The sequence below is a fragment of the Neopsephotus bourkii genome, unplaced genomic scaffold (assembly GCF_033783945.1).
Source record: "Neopsephotus bourkii isolate Nb327-2 ecotype Australia unplaced genomic scaffold, CSIRO-AGI_Nbou_v1 NB_1615, whole genome shotgun sequence".
Lineage (NCBI taxonomy): Eukaryota > Metazoa > Chordata > Aves > Psittaciformes > Psittacidae > Neopsephotus > Neopsephotus bourkii.
In genome coordinates, this window is record NW_026902090.1 from 359,815 (window position 1) to 379,568 (window position 19,754).

Consider the following 19,754-nt stretch of genomic DNA (forward strand, 5'->3'; position numbering starts at 1 on the left):
TGAATTATTATACAAATAATGCACACTTATTCTGTGTCAACAACTAAGATCTAGTAGCTTTTAAAAGAAGTGATTGCTCAAATTTAAAAATCCTTGAACTGAATCAGCAGAATATTTAAAATAGCCAAATAAGAATGTTAAACGGAAGCAGCCTAGTCACTTATTGTATTCTCCAAAAGCCTTAACCCAACAGTTGAAAGTTATGCTAATTTGAAAAATAACGACATATCTAAAAGATACATATTTGGGGAGGGGGGGGAAAGGAAGCTGCAATTAATGCAAATGTAAAGTTTGAAAGCATAGAAGATGGCCAAAATAAGCATAAGGAAAAAATCATGGTCAGAGATTTAAGAGCAGCAAAGAAGCATTTCAGGATATTGAGCACAAAAGGAAGCCTAGCAGCACCACTGGCTCATTGCAAGTCAGCATATTAGAACTATCAATAATAACAACACTGAAAAGGTGTCAGTGCTTGATGCTTATCTTTTTCCCCAGAAATTAAAACAAATGTCTTCATATCAGGAAGTATATTCAAGCAATAACTTAGGTGATAAGCTGGGGGAGAGGGGGAATCTTCAACTCACTGGATATTTTCTGATGAAACTTCAAGCCTTGTGGGTAACAGCAATAAACCTTCTCCAGTTGAAATAGAGCTTTGATGGCTGGTAGCAAATTAATACCAGAAGTTTCCTGGCAGAAGACTGATGTTACTGCTAACAATTGTTTCCTCTAACCTGACAACCTCTTTTATGCCTGAATCCTAAAGAAATGAGTACAAATAGGGTACATGCTTTAGAAGCCCAGTAAACATCATATAAATGTGAAAATTAACTGTCTAAAGATCACTGTGTCAGCAGTATTCTGCCACTTGTTGCTTGTATTTGAGAGTATTGAGTATCTTGATCTGACAGCTGGGATGTAAACCAGAAGAATATCTTCCTATAGAGGGACTATTTAATGAACAGGCATTGGGAAAGCTTTGGCTTGTATAAGAGCAGGCTGTGTATAACAGGGAGAGGGGCTGTGATGCGGAGATGAAGTGCCTTGCAGAGCAGCCAGGAGGCTGAGCATAGCACCCAGCACTGCCGGGAGCCATGGGAAGGTCTCTTACAGCGGAATCCACTTTGTGCAGAGGGTGAATGGGGGATTTGTTGGAGGGGTAACCTAGGTCTCAGGGTCTCCCGCCCAGAATACCCCGGACATCACCCCTCCAGCAGTAAACCTGCACCGCAGGCCAGTGTAAGTGGGGCACTGGCACTGCCCTGAGCACAAAGCTCCTCTGTGCCACTGCTGGCTGCGCAGGCGGCTGCGGAAGTGGGAGAAGAAGCCTGTGTGCTCTGCTCACTCCTTTGTGTCCATCTCCTGCTGCTGCTGATCTGCCTTTGCACCAGCTCTCCAGGATTGCCATGTGCTTTTCTTTCTTCCAGGAAAACAGGGTGACTTCAATGGGTCTTGTGCAATTTCCCAGGGTCGTATCCCAGGCACAACTCTAAACACAGCAAAAGGATGAGACGCTCCTACCCCCAGCAATGTTGTACATACAGATAGCATAGAGCAGGCTGAATTATGTCTGAATGCAGCCTAGAGCTTTGATGGGGGAAGGAGGGAGCAGATTTATTCAAATGCATCTGTATCCCAGGAGGAGAGCACATGCATTGCACTGGTCTTTGCTAATGGTATGGCTTATGAGTGTACCAGCCTCTTTAGCTGACTCCCTGCCTTCTGAATGGAGGAAACAGAGCTGGGAGAAAATTCAGGGGCCACCCATGCCCTGAGGCAGGATCAGCTACAACAGTACTGGCAGACAGAGACTTCATTTGTCTGAAGACAGCGAACGTGTCTCCCTTGCTCTTCTCTTTATAAATGAAACAACCCAATTCTTTCAATGTTTCCTCATAGGTCAAGTTTTCAGACTTCTGATCTTTCTTCTCATTCTCTTCTGGAGCTTCTCCAAATGGTCTCCATCTTTCCTGAAAGGCAGTGTCCAAAATTGGGCATGGAACTTCATAGGAGTCCTTACTAGCATTAGATGGAGGGAAGGATTACTGCAAACTGCTATAGCTGCAAGAATGTTTTCTCTGGGAGAGCTATTTAACTGATTGCTCCCCATGCTGTCTTTGGGCAATGGCTGTTGTCTAAATGTCATATTTGCCCTTGTCCTTACTCAAATGAGTTGGATGTTTTCCTCAGGCTCTCCCCTATTTACCAAACTTGTTTTGAAATCCAGTCCTATGTGTCAGTGTGTTTTTGCTCCCAACTTGGTATTAGCACAGACATAGGTGCACTCTTCATCTTCTAGTTCACTAACACACGTGTGTGCAGAGTTGGCACAGACTAGTTCAAGCACTATGCCTATATGCGTAGCCTAGACCCATAGGAGTCTTCTGAGGTTTGACGTATTTAGGGCCGTGCAATTTAAAGTATCAAATGTCTCTGAAGAATAGCATACCAAAAAAAACATACTACATTGTTTGGATTACCAGTTTCACTGACATTTCAGTGTTTGTGCTTCAGCACTCATAACTGTTTAATCTGGAACATTTATAAGTATTTAATCTGGGATAACATAATCCAGTAAAATTATACCCAGTGTATTTATAACTGTATGTAGCACCACAAGGAGGGCCAGAGATCGCACCAGTATTTAGGCCATGATCTTTGCCAGATGAACAATTAAAACTTGGAGCACAGCCTGTTCCACATAACAGCTGTAAAAAGTGATGTAAAATCCTGAGGTGGAGCTTGAATTCCAACTTCATCATTTCCAGAGTCTTGCTCTGGTATTTTGAAATAAAACCTCTTAAACCAAAGCAATTCCCTTACTGTATATGTGCTTGTATCTATATAATAAGACAAACCTGAGCCTTTTGCCAGCCTAAGAAAAGACTTTTCCAAAATGTTCACCCAAAACAGGTGATTTACGTTACTTTGCAGCAAAAGCTGCCTAGGTATCTTGGACAAGAGCATGTTTGAATGAAAAAGGCAGATAAAGAATGAGTAAGAAGTCAGATGGGGACATAGAAAATTTCAGGGAAAGGTTGATAAATGAAGCAGTGTGGCTCTTCCACAGTGTGTTTATGGACTCAAGTGTTTGGTTGCGGTAGGTCTAAAGGTAGAAGAGCCTTTTAGGTAGCGTCCCTCAAAACCTGATGCAAATTTGGCAGTCTCACCCAGTGTGCAATTCAGCCTGAAAAAAAGTAATGACTACCAAAGTCTTATTTTCCCTTGGCAGAAGGATAATGTGTGTGTCTCCTATCCACCTTGAACAGAAGCACTGACAGCTCCCATCCCCTTTCGCTGCCATCACTGCTATCAGAACTTAATAGACTTGAATTCCCTTAGTAAATGCGCACAGGCTGCACTGCCAGAGCAAGCTTGTCTACTGAACGTGGATAATGTTTGTCTGCAAGCACCTCCTGATAGACGGTCCTTCTGCCCAAGTAGCCTACCTTGTGCCATGGAGCAGGTCATGAGTGCCTTATGCTGTCATGGTTTAAGCCCAGCCATCAACTAAGTACCACAGAGCCACTAGCTCACTAACCCCACACACAGTGGGATGAGGACGAGAAACAGAAAAAAGCTAAAAAATCCATGGCTTAAGATGAAAATAGTTTAATAGTTGAAATAACAGTAAAATATGACAATAGTATAATAATAGGAAATAGAGAGAAGAAAGAATAACACTCCTCTCCCAAAAACCCCAAGTGATGCACAGTGCAACTCCTCACCACCCACTGACCAACACTCAGCCCAGCTCGAGCAGCAATCAGTCCCTTCTGGATAACTGCCCCCAGTTTCTATACTGAGCATGATGGTCTACAATATAGAATATCCCTTTGGCTAGTTTGGGTCAGCTGTCCTGTCTCTGCTCCCTCTCAATTTCTTGTGCCCCTCTTCACTGGCAGACCATGAGAGACTAAAAAGTCATTGTCTTGGAGTAAGCACTACTTAGGAACAACTAAAACATGAGTGTGTTATCAACATTGTTCTTATACTAAATCCAAAAGGCAGTACTCCACCAGCTGCTAGGAATAAAATTAACTCTACTCCAACAGAAACCAGGATCAATGCATTCAGACTGCTGAAGGATTCAGGCAGTCTTCAGTCATGGACTCCTGTGCACTTTCAGCTGGCAGGCAGGCAGGCAGGCAAGTTGTTGCTCCTTGCTTTAAAAATACAGTGGTATCTGAGTCATTTCAGTCGGTACATTTTCTTAGTCTTCAAGTATGCCTGTGTCCCTGTGTGATGGGTCATAATTCAGTGGCTTCTCAGCACTGCTCTGTGTCTCTCTGATACGTTTAAATTCAGGAGCTCTGTAGACTATATTCCCATTTGATGGGCTGCATGATTGCATAGGATCATAGAATTGTTTAGGTTAGAGAAGTCCTTTAAGATCAAGTCCAGCTGTTAACCTAGCATTGCTAAGGCCACCACTAAACCACGTCCCTATGAGCATCCAGCATCTCTCTCCCAAAGACTGGACATATGCTTAGGAACCAGTTATTGGAGAGACTACAAACAGATTGCAGCAGCAACGTGGGCGATCTGCAGCAGAGGTAGCTGCCAGCTGATGGGCAGGATTCGTAAGACACCGTCTTATTCTTTGTCGTCACTCCAAGCCTTGTGGGCAGCAGGCAGTGTGTCTTGGAACTCCCTTTACTTACAGCATGTAGCAATGCTAATTTAATTAAATGTGATTAAATGTGGGTTTGCTGGGATTACATAGCAGAGGTGCATGGGAGAGTTGACTTAGCATTGCCCATGATGGCAGACAATCATGTCTCTGAGATTGTACATCTCCCCACCTCATTTAATTTAGGCTGGGACAGTGTTATATCCTGGTGTAATGGGTACATTGCTGTGCAAGGCTAGTCTCATTGCAGTGCTGGTCAGAATGCAAAAGAAAAATAAAAGCAGATTATTCTGTATGTGGAGAAGGGCTGCTGGACTGTTCAGGCAGATGGAGAAGGCTGGAAAGATCATTGCTTATAAATTGGTTAAGAGAATAAATTCCAGGAGGACTGAGAGTTGCAGATGTTTTGAGACAGAGGAGGAACAAAGACAGGGTGAATAAATAAATAAATAAAGGTTGAAAATGAGAATGTTTGCAACCATACAGAGGTGGCCTGAGAGCAGAAAAGTAACGGTGGGAACTGTCTCTCAGTGTGGCACTTGTGCAGTGTAAGAGTGATGGCCTTGCAGTACAGCCTCTTGTGATCCCTTCTGTGACAGGCTGAGCATGAGCATCCAAAGGAAAAAGCAAACATCAACTTTAGATATTGTGCTAAACCAGAGCTTACAACAGTATTTGTATTTATTAGAGGTGACAGGTCACAGTGAGGTTACCTGAACTGGGCCTGGCTATAGGCTACGCACAGCATCTCTCCTTTTCTGCTTGACAATCCTAATTTCAGTCCTTAAGCCAGCCTTAGTCTATCCTTAGTGTATCTCTAAAAGCAGCTGGCTGCCTGATTCCTTTTAACGTTTGTTGCCAAGTCTTGTTTGGTAAGAAGGGAGTTGGGAGGTGTGGGTAGCCTTGGCTGTGAGTGACATCTCCTGGCGCGCAGAGCTGCCGGTGACTTTGCATGATGCTGGGTGGAGAGCAGTTTCCTATTTGCCTGGAAGACACTGGGGACAGTCCTGCTTCCTTGCCTTCACACAGCTCCCTCCCACGCTGGTTTGGTCTTTCCTGGGTTATTCACAGAGAACAAAAAAGTTTCTGCAGCAAAACAGAAGTGGCTATCAGTGGCATTCTTAGTTGATCATTGACAGAATAAGATCCGCTTATGTTCTAGTACATGTACCAACCACTGAATGGAACCAGTAGTTGCTCCTGCAGGAGTAAACGGAGACCAGAATTAGAAACAGAGATGCCTGCACAGCTGGGTTGTGCTCCAACATCTGGAGAGTGCTTAGTGCCTGCACAGCCGGCTCCGGCACCAGGCAGTCTGGGTGAGCCTTGGAGTGAGGAAAAAAAGAAGAAAAGCAGTGTCATTTCTATGCCTACTTCTGCCCCTTCTATGATTTTTTTATCATGACTTAAAGTGGACAGTATGGCAGAAAGAACAGAAATCTGTCTCTGTTTGGCTCTGGCTGGGCACAAAGACAAAAGATCTCGCCTGCTTAATTGTTAGCTAAGGAAAAGAGCTGATAATAGAATAAAAGTCCTGGGGCCTGGCAGAGGAGGTAGATGGTCCAGTACTGCACCACTTGGTGGAGACCAAGGAGTGTTTGCATGGCATTCAGCAACATGATGTGGGGCTCAAAGAAACTGGCGGAGTTTAGGAAATAAGCCAATTCTTTAGCCATTGCAAAACTGTAATTGTGCCTACAGCTGATGGATGTAACCAAGTGTGCAGAAAAGGGAACTTGTTCAAATACCTCACCTTTCTGAGTAAATGGCAGACAAGTTTGGATAACACTGACTTCTTTATCTGGATTTGCAGTGTTGTGGTTTGGGTTTTTTCAGATGTTCAAGTCCATACACTTTGACTGCTCTTTGGAAGGTTATTTGCTAGGCTACCTTCTGGATTATAATTTTGGGCCTTTTCTAGTATGAAGCATTTCCACAGAATGCTGCTTGGGAGTGTTAGAGTTCACACAGATGGGTGCTCTGGTACAGGATACAGCAACAAACGCACAAATCTACAACCTCCAGAGTCCTGAAAACTGCTCATGGTACCAAGCTAAAAGTCATGCAGAATTCATGTTCAGGATTAAGGAAATAATATGCCTTGGAAAATATGACTAATCTCAGGTTGCAGGTGGGATGTAGAAAATTATCATTATGTCTCTGCCTACAGACAAGGGATTTCTGAAGTTGTTTATTGGGATAGTCCATTAGAGTGAGAAAATTGTTCCTTCTTTGCTGCTAATGCTGCTAATGCAGCTAATTTCAGAGTGTGGCTGCTGAAAAGATAGAGCAGACAATACCCATCACAACAGGAAGTTTTAAAATCTTAGAAATGGTGCAAAGTCACGCATCCTTCATTCCTATGGCAATAAACACCTAACAAAGCCAGTAGTGGCTGTTTCTAGGCGAGATCTCGGAGTAAGGGTGGCAATAATTAGATGGATGTGCTGCTCAACTGTCAGCAGCAGTTTCAGTTGTCAAGCATGCTGGCTTCACATTCATACTGTGCAGCTCTCTTTACATTATAGCATCTGGTTTTAATCATTTTTCTAGTGTTAAAATAATTTTTGTTCATCAGACACGCTCAGTGCTATCACAACCTGAGCCAAATGCTCTCTCCAATAAGAAGAAATGTCTCACAGCTGCCATGCTCTGCTGTCTCTGATCACTTCAAACCCAGAGTGTAGCAGCCTTTTTGAATAAAGCTGTATAAAACGCATTCTTGCCTCCTGCTGTCTGGTATGTGCACTAGACTATTATTTTAAGCAGCATTCTTGGAGGTACTGGCAAGCACACTGTGCCTCTAACAGGCACTCACAAAATGTGAGCACAACAAGCTTCCAGATTCCAGTTAGCCTCAACAGATTTGCACATAAGTGCAGAGCTCCAGGTCAGCATTAGGTTTCCAATGGACCTGTCTGCTTGGAGATCTTCAAAACAAGTTCTCTTGGTACTTTTAGGTTCCATTTTCTCTAGGTAGGTGGGAAGATATTATTTGTTTGGAGTCAAAGATTTCCTGAGTTGTGCTGCTTCTTTTCACTCTGGCTAACTGGCTTCTGGATCATTTGTAAGGTTGGTTTTGTATAGTTCTGGCACCTGGGGCTATCTTTCACATGAAACCAGAGTGGTTAGAAAAGGACCCTGTTCAGAACTTGAAAGCTGTTCATATTTTCATGCATGACATGGAGTGCCAAGGTGGGTTTGGAGCATTGGCCCAGTATCACCTGAGGGCTGGAGAATGACCTCTGGAACTTCAGTTCTAGCATGCAGACACAGAGCAGGTTTGGTCACCTTACCTCTTGGAGCGTGAAGATAGTTGATGTGGTCACCTGCACAGAGGTATTGTCATCCTGGATGACCCATAATGTACTTCTAAACATCTTTCAGGGTATTTGTGTATAAGGAGAAACGCAATTAGTACTCGTGTGAGCAGTCAAACAATCAGTGCTTTTGAGAATGGGTAGAAATAGATTTCACATCATAGCAGGAGCAGGTATGTCCCCTAGAGTGATGAAACTATTATTTAGTTCTAAGTGTTAAATTTACAGCTAGGTTATAAATCTGGAAAATACTTTTGCTGACACCCTTTTTCTAGAGCTTTATGTTGTAAGATGGTATTCTATTAAACAATACCAAAGCTGGATGAGCCTAAATTGTGAAATGAGATTTCCACTATGGGATATATGAAAGAGAATCCAAAGCAGGAAATGTATAAGACAGCATCATGCTAGGCACCTACAAATGAAGGTATATATATATAGATATATATATATTGGTTCTGAAAACTCAAATGACATACTGATTGTGAATGATTTCCATGATCCATAAGTGGCTTTTCCTTACAGAATTCTGCTGCTAACCATGTATTTTAAGCCATAAAAGTCTTAACTTATTAGATAGGTCATACCAAATATATCAGTAACAGTTAAGGAATCATACTGGTCTGAGTTCTGCAAAGTGTGCTATTTTTAACCATATTATGCCAATTCTGAAAATACAGGCTATTTATAATTTACTGGCCTTGTGAGAAATGGCATCAGAAATCTCCATAGCTTTCTTAAATGCCCTGTGAAGTGCAGAACATACTTTTTATATAGCATTGCCAATGTGCAAGACGGCATTGCTTGAACTGACTGCTACATACTGAAATGTTAGTGTTACACTTCCTAAATGTATCACCAGTAGTGAGGATGTTGTAAATTGTTATGAACATTGTAAAAAAATGAAGCACAAAGTACACTAGGAGAAATGTCTCCTAGTAAAAGGGTTAAAGCTTTAGATTCTACAAAGTTATGCTTTTTATATATGGTATGCCGGAAGGACACTGGGACTCAGCTCTACCTCTAGGAAATCCCACATGATGACATGGTGCAGGAAATGGGAGCAGGGATTGGCCAAGACAGATGCTTCATAATGGAAAGGGACTGCAGGAACGTGCATGAAGACCTTTGGGGTGTGAGGTAAAATGGGCTGCTGGGATACTAACATCCTTTTTCTGCTTTAGTCACAGGTACCAAACCAAAGATGTCCTGGACAAGAAAGATTCTACTCATCCTGGGATTCCTCTCTACTTTGGCTGTAATTGCTTTAATTGCTGTAGCAGTGACCCAAAACAAGCCACTTCCGAAGAATATTAAGGTATGAGCTGGGGCTTTTACAGGAAAACAAGGCAAGCTGGGGGATTTAGGTGTGTATAGTGCTCCAGGACTTGTTGCTGCCCTTGCTGGATCTGGCTAACGTCTCTTTCTGGCTCCACATCTTATTTTACATCTTCACAGTAAAAACAGATCATCTCCTAAGTAGTCAGTCCTAGTTTTGCTGCTTTCCTGCTCTTGTGTCCTTTAACGGGAACTTTGCACTGAAGCAGTCCCAAGAAGAGTAATGACACACAGTAACGTTCCCACAGCTGCCAGATAGGCTGCTTATTTCTGGTCCCACCCAGGTGTGGAGACCAGCATATGCTGTGTCTGGTTTGGTGCCTCAGGTGCAATGATGGTCTGTTTTGCCCACAGTATGGGATTGTGCTGGATGCGGGGTCGTCCCACACTAACCTGTATGTGTACGAGTGGCCAGCAGAGAAAGAGAACGACACTGGGGTGGTGCAGCAGGTGGAGGTGTGTAAAGTCGAAGGTAAGAGGAAGAAAAGGACCTACGGGAGGGGATGGGATGAAGAAGTGATAATGGAATCAAAGGGTGTGGGAGGAAAAACCTGGAGGAAGAGGCCAATAGTGAAAACAGTGGTAAATCTGTGAGGTCGTGTATATCCCACTGCTTCCCACAGGGAGCTGTGTGCGCCTGACCTTCCTGGGAGGAATGCTGGATCTACTTTTTCCTTTGTTTTTAGGATGCTTGGAAGTAAGTGCTTATTGGAAAAAGCTACACCAAAGAATGTACTTAAATAACTAAAGCAGCTGCATGCACCCCTGCTGAAGTGCCAGTGAATGTCAGACAGCAAGAGGGGAGGGCATGGTTTGCTCTTTTCAAGGCTGCTCTGCAAGCTAGGCACTGTGTCTGTGGGCCAAAGTTGCTCAACTTATGCATGACATCATTTATTCTTTATTCTATTTAATTGCTGTGTAGATACTGTATGGTTTAGAAAGGCATAACTGAAGTTCAAGGATGCACATGACAAGGAACTGCATAGACCACCATGGATCAGTGCACTCTGGGTGGAGGAGAAGTGCTGTCCGAGCCTGCCTGGGGTCTTTTCAGGCCTGACTGCACTGCAGGGGAGAGACGTGCTGGTACTGAGCTGCTGCAACAGCTATTTGATGCTTGCAGCATGCCACACCACGAGCAGCCCACTGAGCATACAGCAACCTGGAGCAAGCGCAGAGTGGGCTTCACTGCTCATGCAGGCACTGGTCCTGGGGCAGACCATTCACCGGGGGACATGTGGCAGACAGGGACAACGAATTTTTCTTTGGGTTAGTGTGAAGGGGATAGCTCAAGACACTCAGTGCTGTAATGTGAACATACAATACACAAACAACAGCATCTTCCCCTGGAGGACCCAGTGCAGTGAAGTGTCAGGGATTTTCAGGCACAGATCCAGGGTACACCCAGGCAGAAGCAGAGATGAGTCTGCTGATGTCCAGGACACACTGGACAAGCAAATTATCCGTCTCATTGCAGCCCTCATCACTACCGCATAGCCTGCTCCATGGAGAGCAGAGTGGCAGATGCTGGGTGTTGTGGCTGTCTGCATGCATCAGGCTAAGTTGGCACTGTAGGATTTCTAAAACCCCTTAGAAATGGGGTGTCTGAATGTGATGTTGCTGCCTGTGATAGTGATACAGTTTAATGCGACTGCTCATGACAGCACTCTGGGGGTATGCCTGGAGTTTGAGCAATGGAGTGTCCTTATTTCTTGCAGGCCCTGGGATCTCAGGTTACTCCCATGCCACAGAGAAGGCAGGTCCCTCTCTGGCACAGTGCCTACGACAAGCAGAAAATGTGATTCCTTCAAAGCAGCACCAAGAGACACCCGTCTACCTCGGAGCAACTGCTGGCATGCGGCTTCTCAGGTACTGCAGAGCTTGTCCCCTTCTCCTGCAGCACTGTCCCTGGGACTGACAGGGTGCTCAGTGGAGACCTCTTGGACATGCTGCCAGATCACACTGCCCTGATACTCTCTGCTGCTGCTGGCTTCTCTGACCCCCGAGTCTCCCTGGGCTCTTCAATTACTTGTCCAGCAGGTCCATTTCCACTCAGTCCAACCTTCCATCATCTCCACCACTCTATGCAGCGCAGACACCAAGAGGGTAGCAGTGCCAGATCTGATGCTCAGGGGATGCCCTGACATCCTCCACAGTCTGGTATTAGGCCTGACCCAGGATTTTTGAGCCCATTCATTTTGCAGCTCCCCACATAAGTTGACTCAGCCCGAGACTATCAGAGCTAAGGTAATTTTATAATCATGTTCTCCTTTAATTCCAATTTGTGATTTTCTCGGGAGTGCCTCAGATCTCTTGCCTGACTGAGACCGGGAGCTGATTTTACATACATATTGCCTGGGAAATCTCCCTGGGGATGGATTTCTTCTGTAATGGTAATTGCAAAGGGTGAGAGCAATCTCCACGGTGCAGTCCCTTCAGGGCATTTGCTCTAGGAGAACAAGAGAGCTCTGGTCTCTGCTCCAGGTACCACTCTCAGCCGCAGGATCTGTGTCAGAGCTGGTTGTAGCTGTGATGGCAAGGTGTGACAGTTACAGCTGGATTTACCCATATGAATGACTGATCTGTTCTAACTAATACTTGGTGGGGAGTTGCAGCCTGTGTACTCAGAATAAAGCCCATTGGCTGCAAAGAGCTGTCAGCCAGAGTCACTTCATCCTTTCTTCCATTCATCCAGCTTGGAGAATAAAAGTGCAGCTGACAAAGTCTTGTCCTCAGTAGAGAAGACACTACGTTCAGCTCCCTTCAACTTCCAGGGTGCCAGAATCATCAGTGGTCAGGAAGAAGGAGCCTATGGATGGATCACCATTAACTACCTGCTGGGCAATTTCAAGCAGGTACTGTATCAACAGCAAGTCCATATCCGAATCATTGCCTTGCAGTGCTTTGTAAATTGTGCCTTGCAGGAGGATGTCGCAGCCACTGTCTTCTCTTGTAAGCCGTTTACCAGAGATCAGGAAGCTGCACACCTTGCCTCAGCAATTACTGTGAGTACATCCTGATCAGGATGTACCACTGTAGTCAGGCTTAAAGCACTGAAATAAAACACCAGCATCTTTGATAACTTTGCCTGGGTACAGCAAGCCACTTGCTGTATCTTCCTCATTTCCTGATTTAAAATACTTCTGTGACTGCAAAGTTTGACAATGATTTTTTATTATTGAGCTTGTAAATCATCTGGGAGCTGAAACAGTAAGTTGACTGTTTTTTCTCATAACAATTGTATTAGATTTCATATTCTTAGTGCTCCTGCAAACACCCAGACATGAACGACCTTCTGTCTTTCTGAGGCCCCTCCAGGCCCCCTCCAGCTCTTCCTGCCTTTCCTGTGTTCTGTGTTTCTGCTTCTCTCCTCAGAGGTCTTTCTCTTTTTTTTTTCCCTTTGTCTGTTTTTCCCCCTCATGCCTGATGTATCTGTTTTTACTTTTGAATTTTTATTTTTTTAAAGTCCGGCTGGAAAAAACTTCTACATTCCCTGAAATCCATAAGCGAGACATCAGGAGCACTGGACCTTGGGGGAGCCTCAACACAGATTACTTTTGTACCAGATGAACTCTCTTCTGAGTCCCCAGAGAACCTGCTCTACTTCCGTCTCTATGGGAAGGATTACTTAGTGTATACTCACAGCTTTCTCTGCTATGGGAAGGACCAGGCTCTGCAACAGAAACTGGCCGAGGATCTGCAGGCAAGTACATCTGTGAATGCCAGTGGACATCCTGGACTCGCTCAGCTTTGACATACTTGTGTTGTACAACTTTCTGTGTCCCAGCTAAATGTCTCATCCCTTAGTCTGGGTTTGGGAATGTCATTATCCTCCATAAAGACTGGACTTTATATAAAGATGCCCAAAGAGATCACAGTCAACATTTTCAAAGTACTACCAATTTGAGGTGCTTTGATTCCTGGGCATGGGATAGCAGTAGTACTGTGCTTAACTGAAGTACTTCTGGGGCGTGATGTTTCGCTGTCTCTGAGAACCCCAAATCAACAGCACCTTCACAAAATGTGTCTGAAAGTAATTTGCCCAGTGTCCTACAGGGAGTCTGCGGCAGTACCCACATCCCCCAAATCACTGCCAATGTCTTAAACCATCCTCATCACTCTGACCTGATGTGTGTGTACCTTGGTGTGATGTACTTGTGGTCTTGTGGACACTCTGTGTGGCTCTTTCCCAAGTGTTACTCTAGAGTGAAGTGTAACAGCTTGGGTTGATTCTACTTTCAGACCATGGAGAACAGCAGCCTCCTTGATCCATGCTTTCACCAGGGGTATCAGAGGACTATAAATATAAGTGACCTCTTCAAAACCCCTTGTACATCAGCCAAGAAAAAGCAATTCCCTTTCAGCCAGCTATACATAGAGGGAGAGGGAGATTATCAGAAGTGCCGAAGAAACATCCAGAAACTCTTTAACAAAACCAGTTGTCCTTACTCCAGTTGCTCCTTCAACGGGATATACCTACCTCCATTACAAGGGGACTTTGGGGTAAGTCTTCTCATCCTTCAACTCTTTATAACCCAGAGTATCAAAAGAGCAGAAACTAAAAGTAATGCTAGAGTGTATTTTTCATGGCTGATGCGGGAAATCATTTACAAGATCATTTTTTGGACACATAACTACAAAATTGGGGTGCATTTGCTGTGAGGACTACATGTGTAAGGGCTGCCCCAGTAAATACTGGCCTACCAGTACTGCACTGTTCCCATTCTAACTCATTCCTGTGGGCATGTCCTTGGGGTGCTCCATTTACTGATTCATTTTTCAAGCAGTCCTTCCTGATGGCCAGAACCAGAGGTAGGACAGCCTGCTGCAGGCCATGCATGACACTGCTCTTGTAAACCTTGTCTCCTGACGTCAATGATGGCAGCAGATCTTAAATTCATTCATTCATTCATTCATTCATTCATTCATTCATTCATTCATTCAGAAGTGTGTGAGCACTACAGAACGAATCAGTCAGCTCACCTGTCTGCTTCCCAGATGTGAGGAGGAGCCAGTGCACACTCTGAACGCATATCATATGCAACACCACACTGAACATGAGTCCTAGAGCTGTGCAACTTCAGTGCCTGTGAGGGTTTCTGAGGGAACTGTTAATACTCCCCTTGCCCTGTTCGTAAACTGCCCCCTATCAACTATTGTCACTGGGTTTTCTGGACTTTGAATTACATGCAGGGGTTGTGTACAGTCCTTTCAGACCAAGACCTCTGCTGTTTGTGGCGATATTGGCTGCATGCTCATCTCATTCAGTTGCCAAAATGGGATCATGGTCGCTACGGCAAGAGGCATTTACCATGTGCCATTCTGGCACCAGTGCATAGAGGAGAGGGATTTACTGTAGTACGTCAGGATACTGTGGTCAGTGAAGTCGCTTCCTCCATCTTCTGTTTGGGATCCTTAGCTCTCATCAGCTCTGCAGGGCATGTCTCAAGTGACATTGCTCTCGAAAGTATCCCTACTTTTATATGTGTGGTGTTACTTCTTACATTTCTCCATCTCTAAATAAAACCATTTTCATCTGCAGGCTTTCTGCTCTCCTGCTCATACTGAAGCCCCATCAGGTTAAAATGTTCTTTTTCCTTCAGGCCTTTTCTGCTTTCTACTTTGTGATGAACTTTTTGAACCTTACCAGTGAACAAAGCCCTGCTGCCCTGGACAAAGTGGCCACCACCATTGAGAGCTTCTGCGCCCGGCCTTGGCATGAGGTGAGCAGTGCTTGTGGCAGCATGCTGGGGCTGCTGGGTGGCAAGAGTTGCTGATATTTTTCTGTAGGGTAAATGCTGGTGTGTAACTTCCAAGGCAAGAGGGGAAAGATTCCCGAGAACCTGCAGTGGATGCTTAGGTGCAGGAGGAAGCTATGTTGATCAGCCTGGTGACTTCCTCCTTCCCTAGGTGAAGACAGCATATCATCAAATAAAAGAAAAGTACCTGAGTGAATACTGCTTCTCTGGAGCCTACATCCTCTCCCTCCTGGAAAATGGCTATGACTTCACTGAAAACAACTGGCAAAGGATCCACTTCCTTGGGAAGGTGTGTTCCATGGCGGGGAGGGCAGCTAACTGCAGCCTCTGCTGCACAGCCTTTGTCTCCAGGGGTACCACTGCCCCGGCAATGATACAAGCAGCCCTTGCACCTCCCAGCATTGATTCCGCTCCTCTCCCATTTCAGATTGGCAGCAGCGATGCAGGCTGGACCCTTGGCTACATGCTGAACCTGACCAACATGATCCCTGCAGAGGAGCCTGCTGTACCCCCTCTTTCCTACGGCAGCTATGTGGGGCTTATGGTGCTGTGCTCCCTTGTGCTGGTGTCTGTGCTCCTGTTTGCCTGGCTTCTCTTCCACAAGCCTAAGTGCCTGCAGAAGGGGATTGTTTAGGACGAGCATTAGGAGAAGAGGGGCCATGTCACCAAGGCCACTCGGCTAGGAGACCCCGGCAGAGCAGGCTGTACTGCAGAGCCCCTCTCACTGACGCTACTGACTGTGTACAACAAGGGCATTTATTTCTTGTGACTCACACTTGCACTGACAGAGGTTGGGACATCAGGCTCACCACCTCTCTCTGCCAAGGACAGACGAGTGGGAGTCCCCCCCTTGAATGGGTCGTACTTTCATTCAGTGAAACGTTGCTGCTGGTTGGTTTTTGCCTTGTGCACAGCATTATAAAGAGAAAAACCGCAGCAATCTTTGGGAGCCAGTGCTCTTGCAAGGGTAATCTCAGGGTCATGCATCCCACTGAGCTCTTGGGAACGATCACACCGAGGGTGATCCTGCTCCTCCTTCACTGAAGCTATTCCCAAGAGCCCTTCCCATACCAGCACACCTCTGCTCACCTCCCCGTGCCCTGAACCCTCGCAGCCCTACAGCTGGTAAGGCCACCTGCACCCAGCTGATCCCCAAAGGCTGGCCAGGCTCCCAAATGCCACCCTGGGAAAAGAAGGGATGAGGATGAAGAAACCGAGTGTGCTGGTGGTCATCAGCCCTCTGGTGGCTATCTGCTCCTTTTGCAGGTGGTAAGAAGCCTCTTTCCCACGTCTTCCTGATGTTGTTGCTGGACCAAAGTTGGCTCACTGTTCACTGAGCCATTCCCATGTTCCTAGAGTACATCTTGACACGAATTCCCAGCCAGGCATTGCTGGTTTTTATAGGAACAGCTTGTATTGGCCGAGGATCCTTGGCCAGTAGTGAGTGCTTAGGCCTAGAAGGACTCTGGTGTGATCAGCATACCTACAGGTATATACTCACTAAAGCAATCCAGTGTCACTGTGCTGATCATAAGGCAGCCTCTGATCTAAAGAAAAGGTTTATTAGGTGAAGTTCCTTTACAAATAGGCAGCTGGCAGCAGTTAATTAGCATGAGCATGCACAGATTGAACTACTCCTGCCACCGGCAAAATCAGTGAAAATTCACCTTTCCTTCCCTCATGGCTTAAGTTTATCCCATGACCGTAAGACCCAGGGCTTGTGAATGCAAGTACCGCAGCGCATCTTCTAGCACACAGCTAGGGTGATGCCACTGATCAGGTTTATGAATCACTTTCTTTCACTTTCCATTCCTTGGTGCCCCCTGCCCAGGAAAGAGGTAGGTCAGAAATCCATTTTCATAAAAACACTTGGAAACCACTGGTGCCTGTCTTCCTCCCATGAAGTTTTGGAAATCTCTTCTCCTAATGACCTGCAAGTGCTGGAGGCCAAAAGAAAGCTGACAGTGTGAGAGAAAGACATGTCAAACACACACCTGCACCTGTTTCCCTGAGCAAAGGTGTAGAAGGCGCAGAGGGATCAGGATGTGCAGCCCCAGTAAAGCTGCATCCTTTAGGCAAGCACAGACACCGAGCTTGGGGTTTTCACACCCTCCCATCCTGTCCCTCTGCACAGTGCAGGCTGCAAAGTGTCCCCCAGTTATTTCTGCTTCATGCCTGGAAGTAGGAGTCATAACATGTGGAAGGACCTAAAGGTAAGGAACAAATATACCCTGTAATGTGTAAGATCTGTGGGCAGTTCTTTCTTTTTCCAAAAAATCTGTGTTTTTCCTCTGAATTAGCTGGCTTCAGCTTCTGATGGATCTTGTCCTGCCCATTTCAGAAAGACTGAGGAAGTCTCTACTACCAAAATCCCTTTTTCCTTGTTGGTGCTTGCAAGTCGTCATTCAATCATTCTAACCAGACTGCCCTTCAGTCTGTAAAGTGCTCTGTGCTGACCCCACTTGTAGCTCTTGACACCACTTCTTTGAAAATTTTGACATCTTTCTGAAACATGGACACCAAAGTTTTCAGAAGTGATTGGTAGTAGAGTCACTAATAGTGTATATAAAAGTAACACCCTCCGGGTTTGATCTATGCTCTATGTTCCCCATTTCTGCATCTCCAGGCCAGGTCTGCTCACTTAAGAGAAAGTTTTGGGGCTGATTTTCCAGTTAGGCTATTGTAACTTGGCTTTATTTTTCCAGTCATTCCAATCCAGAATGGCTACTGTCTCACACCATGCATCACTGTCTCAACATGAGCCTCTTTGCCTTCTACATGACTCCATTGAAACATGTATTAATCAAGCAAGATCAGCCTGTGAATGACACTTCCCCATGCTGTTTGTCCAGTGGCCAGTTATTGCTTTACCTGCAAATGCATTGAGATGTTTTAATTCACCTAGAGATGGAGTTTTCCTTCTGTTGTTTTCAGCAAAGATAGGTAGAGGAGAGGTTAACAGTAGGTTTTGGTCATGGCTGGAAATCATGCAGGAGTAACGTGTGATTAGAGCTGCTTCAGCTCCCCCATCAGCCCCACTTGCAACACACCCCATCCTGTGTACGGATGTACACAGGATACACATACACACTTCCCTTGTCTATGGAGTCTTCACAGTAGGGCAGGTGACCTGGAGAAGCTCCCCACATGAGTTGGCGCATCAGTGTGGAAACCTGAAGAGTGGCAATTCCTCTCCTGAGACCTCCTCAGGGATCTGCCAGCTGCTTTATTGTGTCCGTGATGCTGGAACTAGCAGTTTCACTGGGACAAGTTGGAAACTGATGCAGAAACTCTATGTGGAAGCTGGTATGGAGGGAACACCTGTGCCAGTCTGCTCTCCTGGTCCCTGCTGCGGGTTTATGCCAAAGGAAAAGGTCAAATACAGAACCTGGAAGGAGAGTTTTAGCAATGTTCTCTATGGCAAGTTCCACAGTATTAATATTGCTAGCTCTTGACTGTGGGGTCAGGTGATCAGCTGGTATCTTTGCTTACTCCCTTCTGCCTTTCTTCTCTTACCTTTTGGTTTGGGTCTGGTTTTTTAAGCTGTAAACATGACTTGAGTGCAACCTAAGGCCCCAAACTAAGATAAACAAAATTAAATGTTGCATTGTTTTTAATGCTTATGACTTTTATATCACATTTATGAGCCAGTCTCTCCAGAGCTAGAATTCCTAAGGTGGCACCAGACACACTATTTAAAAATCACTCGAGCAGGCTGAGGCTCCAGGAACTGGTTGACTGAAGGCATCCTATCAGGGATGATGTACCCTGAATACCCAGGTATTGATATACCCTTGCATATCAATGGCTGTTCTTGAACCTTCAGAGAAAAGCATATGATTTTTCTCCCCACTTCTCCTGCTATTGAAGGACTTTGTCCATGGAGGCTATTCAAATTTCTTGGTCAAAGAGTTCAAGTTTAATAAACATTAATTTCTTTGCTTCTGTGCTGCATCTGACCCAGCTGTATGCCTCTGAAATGTCTGTTGCAGAGCTACCCAAAGCATATGTGAAGGTCATTAATGATAGTGGGGGGAATTTCCAAATATGCCAGTAATAATATGGTATCACTTGTTAATGCAGTTGATCTGCCTCACTGATAATTATCTGTGCCTTATTTCTGATTTGGTAGCTTCTGGCTTTAATTTCCAGTCACTGGCTCCTGTACAGTTTTGCTCTTCTGGGTTAAAGCATCTTTTAACACCACGTGTTCTTGTCTTGCAAGTATTTTTTCACTATCCGCTCTGCTGGGCTGCTTTGATTCCAGACGTTGGTGTCTCCTGTTTTGCCACAGGAAGCCCTGAGATGTGCTGCAGCGCGGTGGGATGAGTGTCTCTAGTTTGGGTTAAAACACTGAGTGGTCCATTTTTGGGAAGGGTCCTGGCAGGAGGATTTGATAGCTTTTTGCAGGGTGCAGGAGCAGCTCTGGTCTTTCTGGGACTGATGACTTCCACAAGCTCTCGCACTGTCACCCAAGTGTCAGGTGTGAGGCAAAACCATCAGTACTTACAAGAGGATGGGTGCCTGCAGCACGAACAGCTCTGGCAGAAAACAACCAGTCCCCACTGCAGGGTCTGAGTGCCCTTCACTCTCCTCAACACAGAGAGCTCTCCTCTGCACAGGCTACAGCTGATTTCTCTGGCCCTACAGCAAAGCACAGTGGAGCCTCCACTTGTAAGAAAGCTCTCGGAAGCAAGGTCATCA

The 19,754-nt window shown here is 45.3% G+C and overlaps 1 protein-coding gene across 2 annotated transcripts in view; it reads left to right on the top strand.

Annotated features, from left to right (window-relative positions):
* ENTPD1 (ectonucleoside triphosphate diphosphohydrolase 1) overlaps positions 1 to 17,134 on the top strand; it is a 32,016-nt gene extending 14,882 nt beyond the window's left edge. For both annotated transcript variants that reach the window (XM_061372393.1, XM_061372392.1), the window contains exons 2-10: positions 9,138 to 9,271; positions 9,646 to 9,763; positions 11,010 to 11,160; positions 11,987 to 12,146; positions 12,758 to 12,988; positions 13,528 to 13,794; positions 14,895 to 15,014; positions 15,202 to 15,339; positions 15,478 to 17,134. In XM_061372393.1, the coding sequence (XP_061228377.1) occupies positions 9,138 to 9,271; positions 9,646 to 9,763; positions 11,010 to 11,160; positions 11,987 to 12,146; positions 12,758 to 12,988; positions 13,528 to 13,794; positions 14,895 to 15,014; positions 15,202 to 15,339; positions 15,478 to 15,684 (1,526 nt within the window). In that variant the 3' untranslated portion in view covers positions 15,685 to 17,134. The remainder of the gene's footprint in view (positions 1 to 9,137; positions 9,272 to 9,645; positions 9,764 to 11,009; positions 11,161 to 11,986; positions 12,147 to 12,757; positions 12,989 to 13,527; positions 13,795 to 14,894; positions 15,015 to 15,201; positions 15,340 to 15,477) is intronic.
* Positions 17,135 to 19,754: the final 2,620 nt, after the last annotated feature.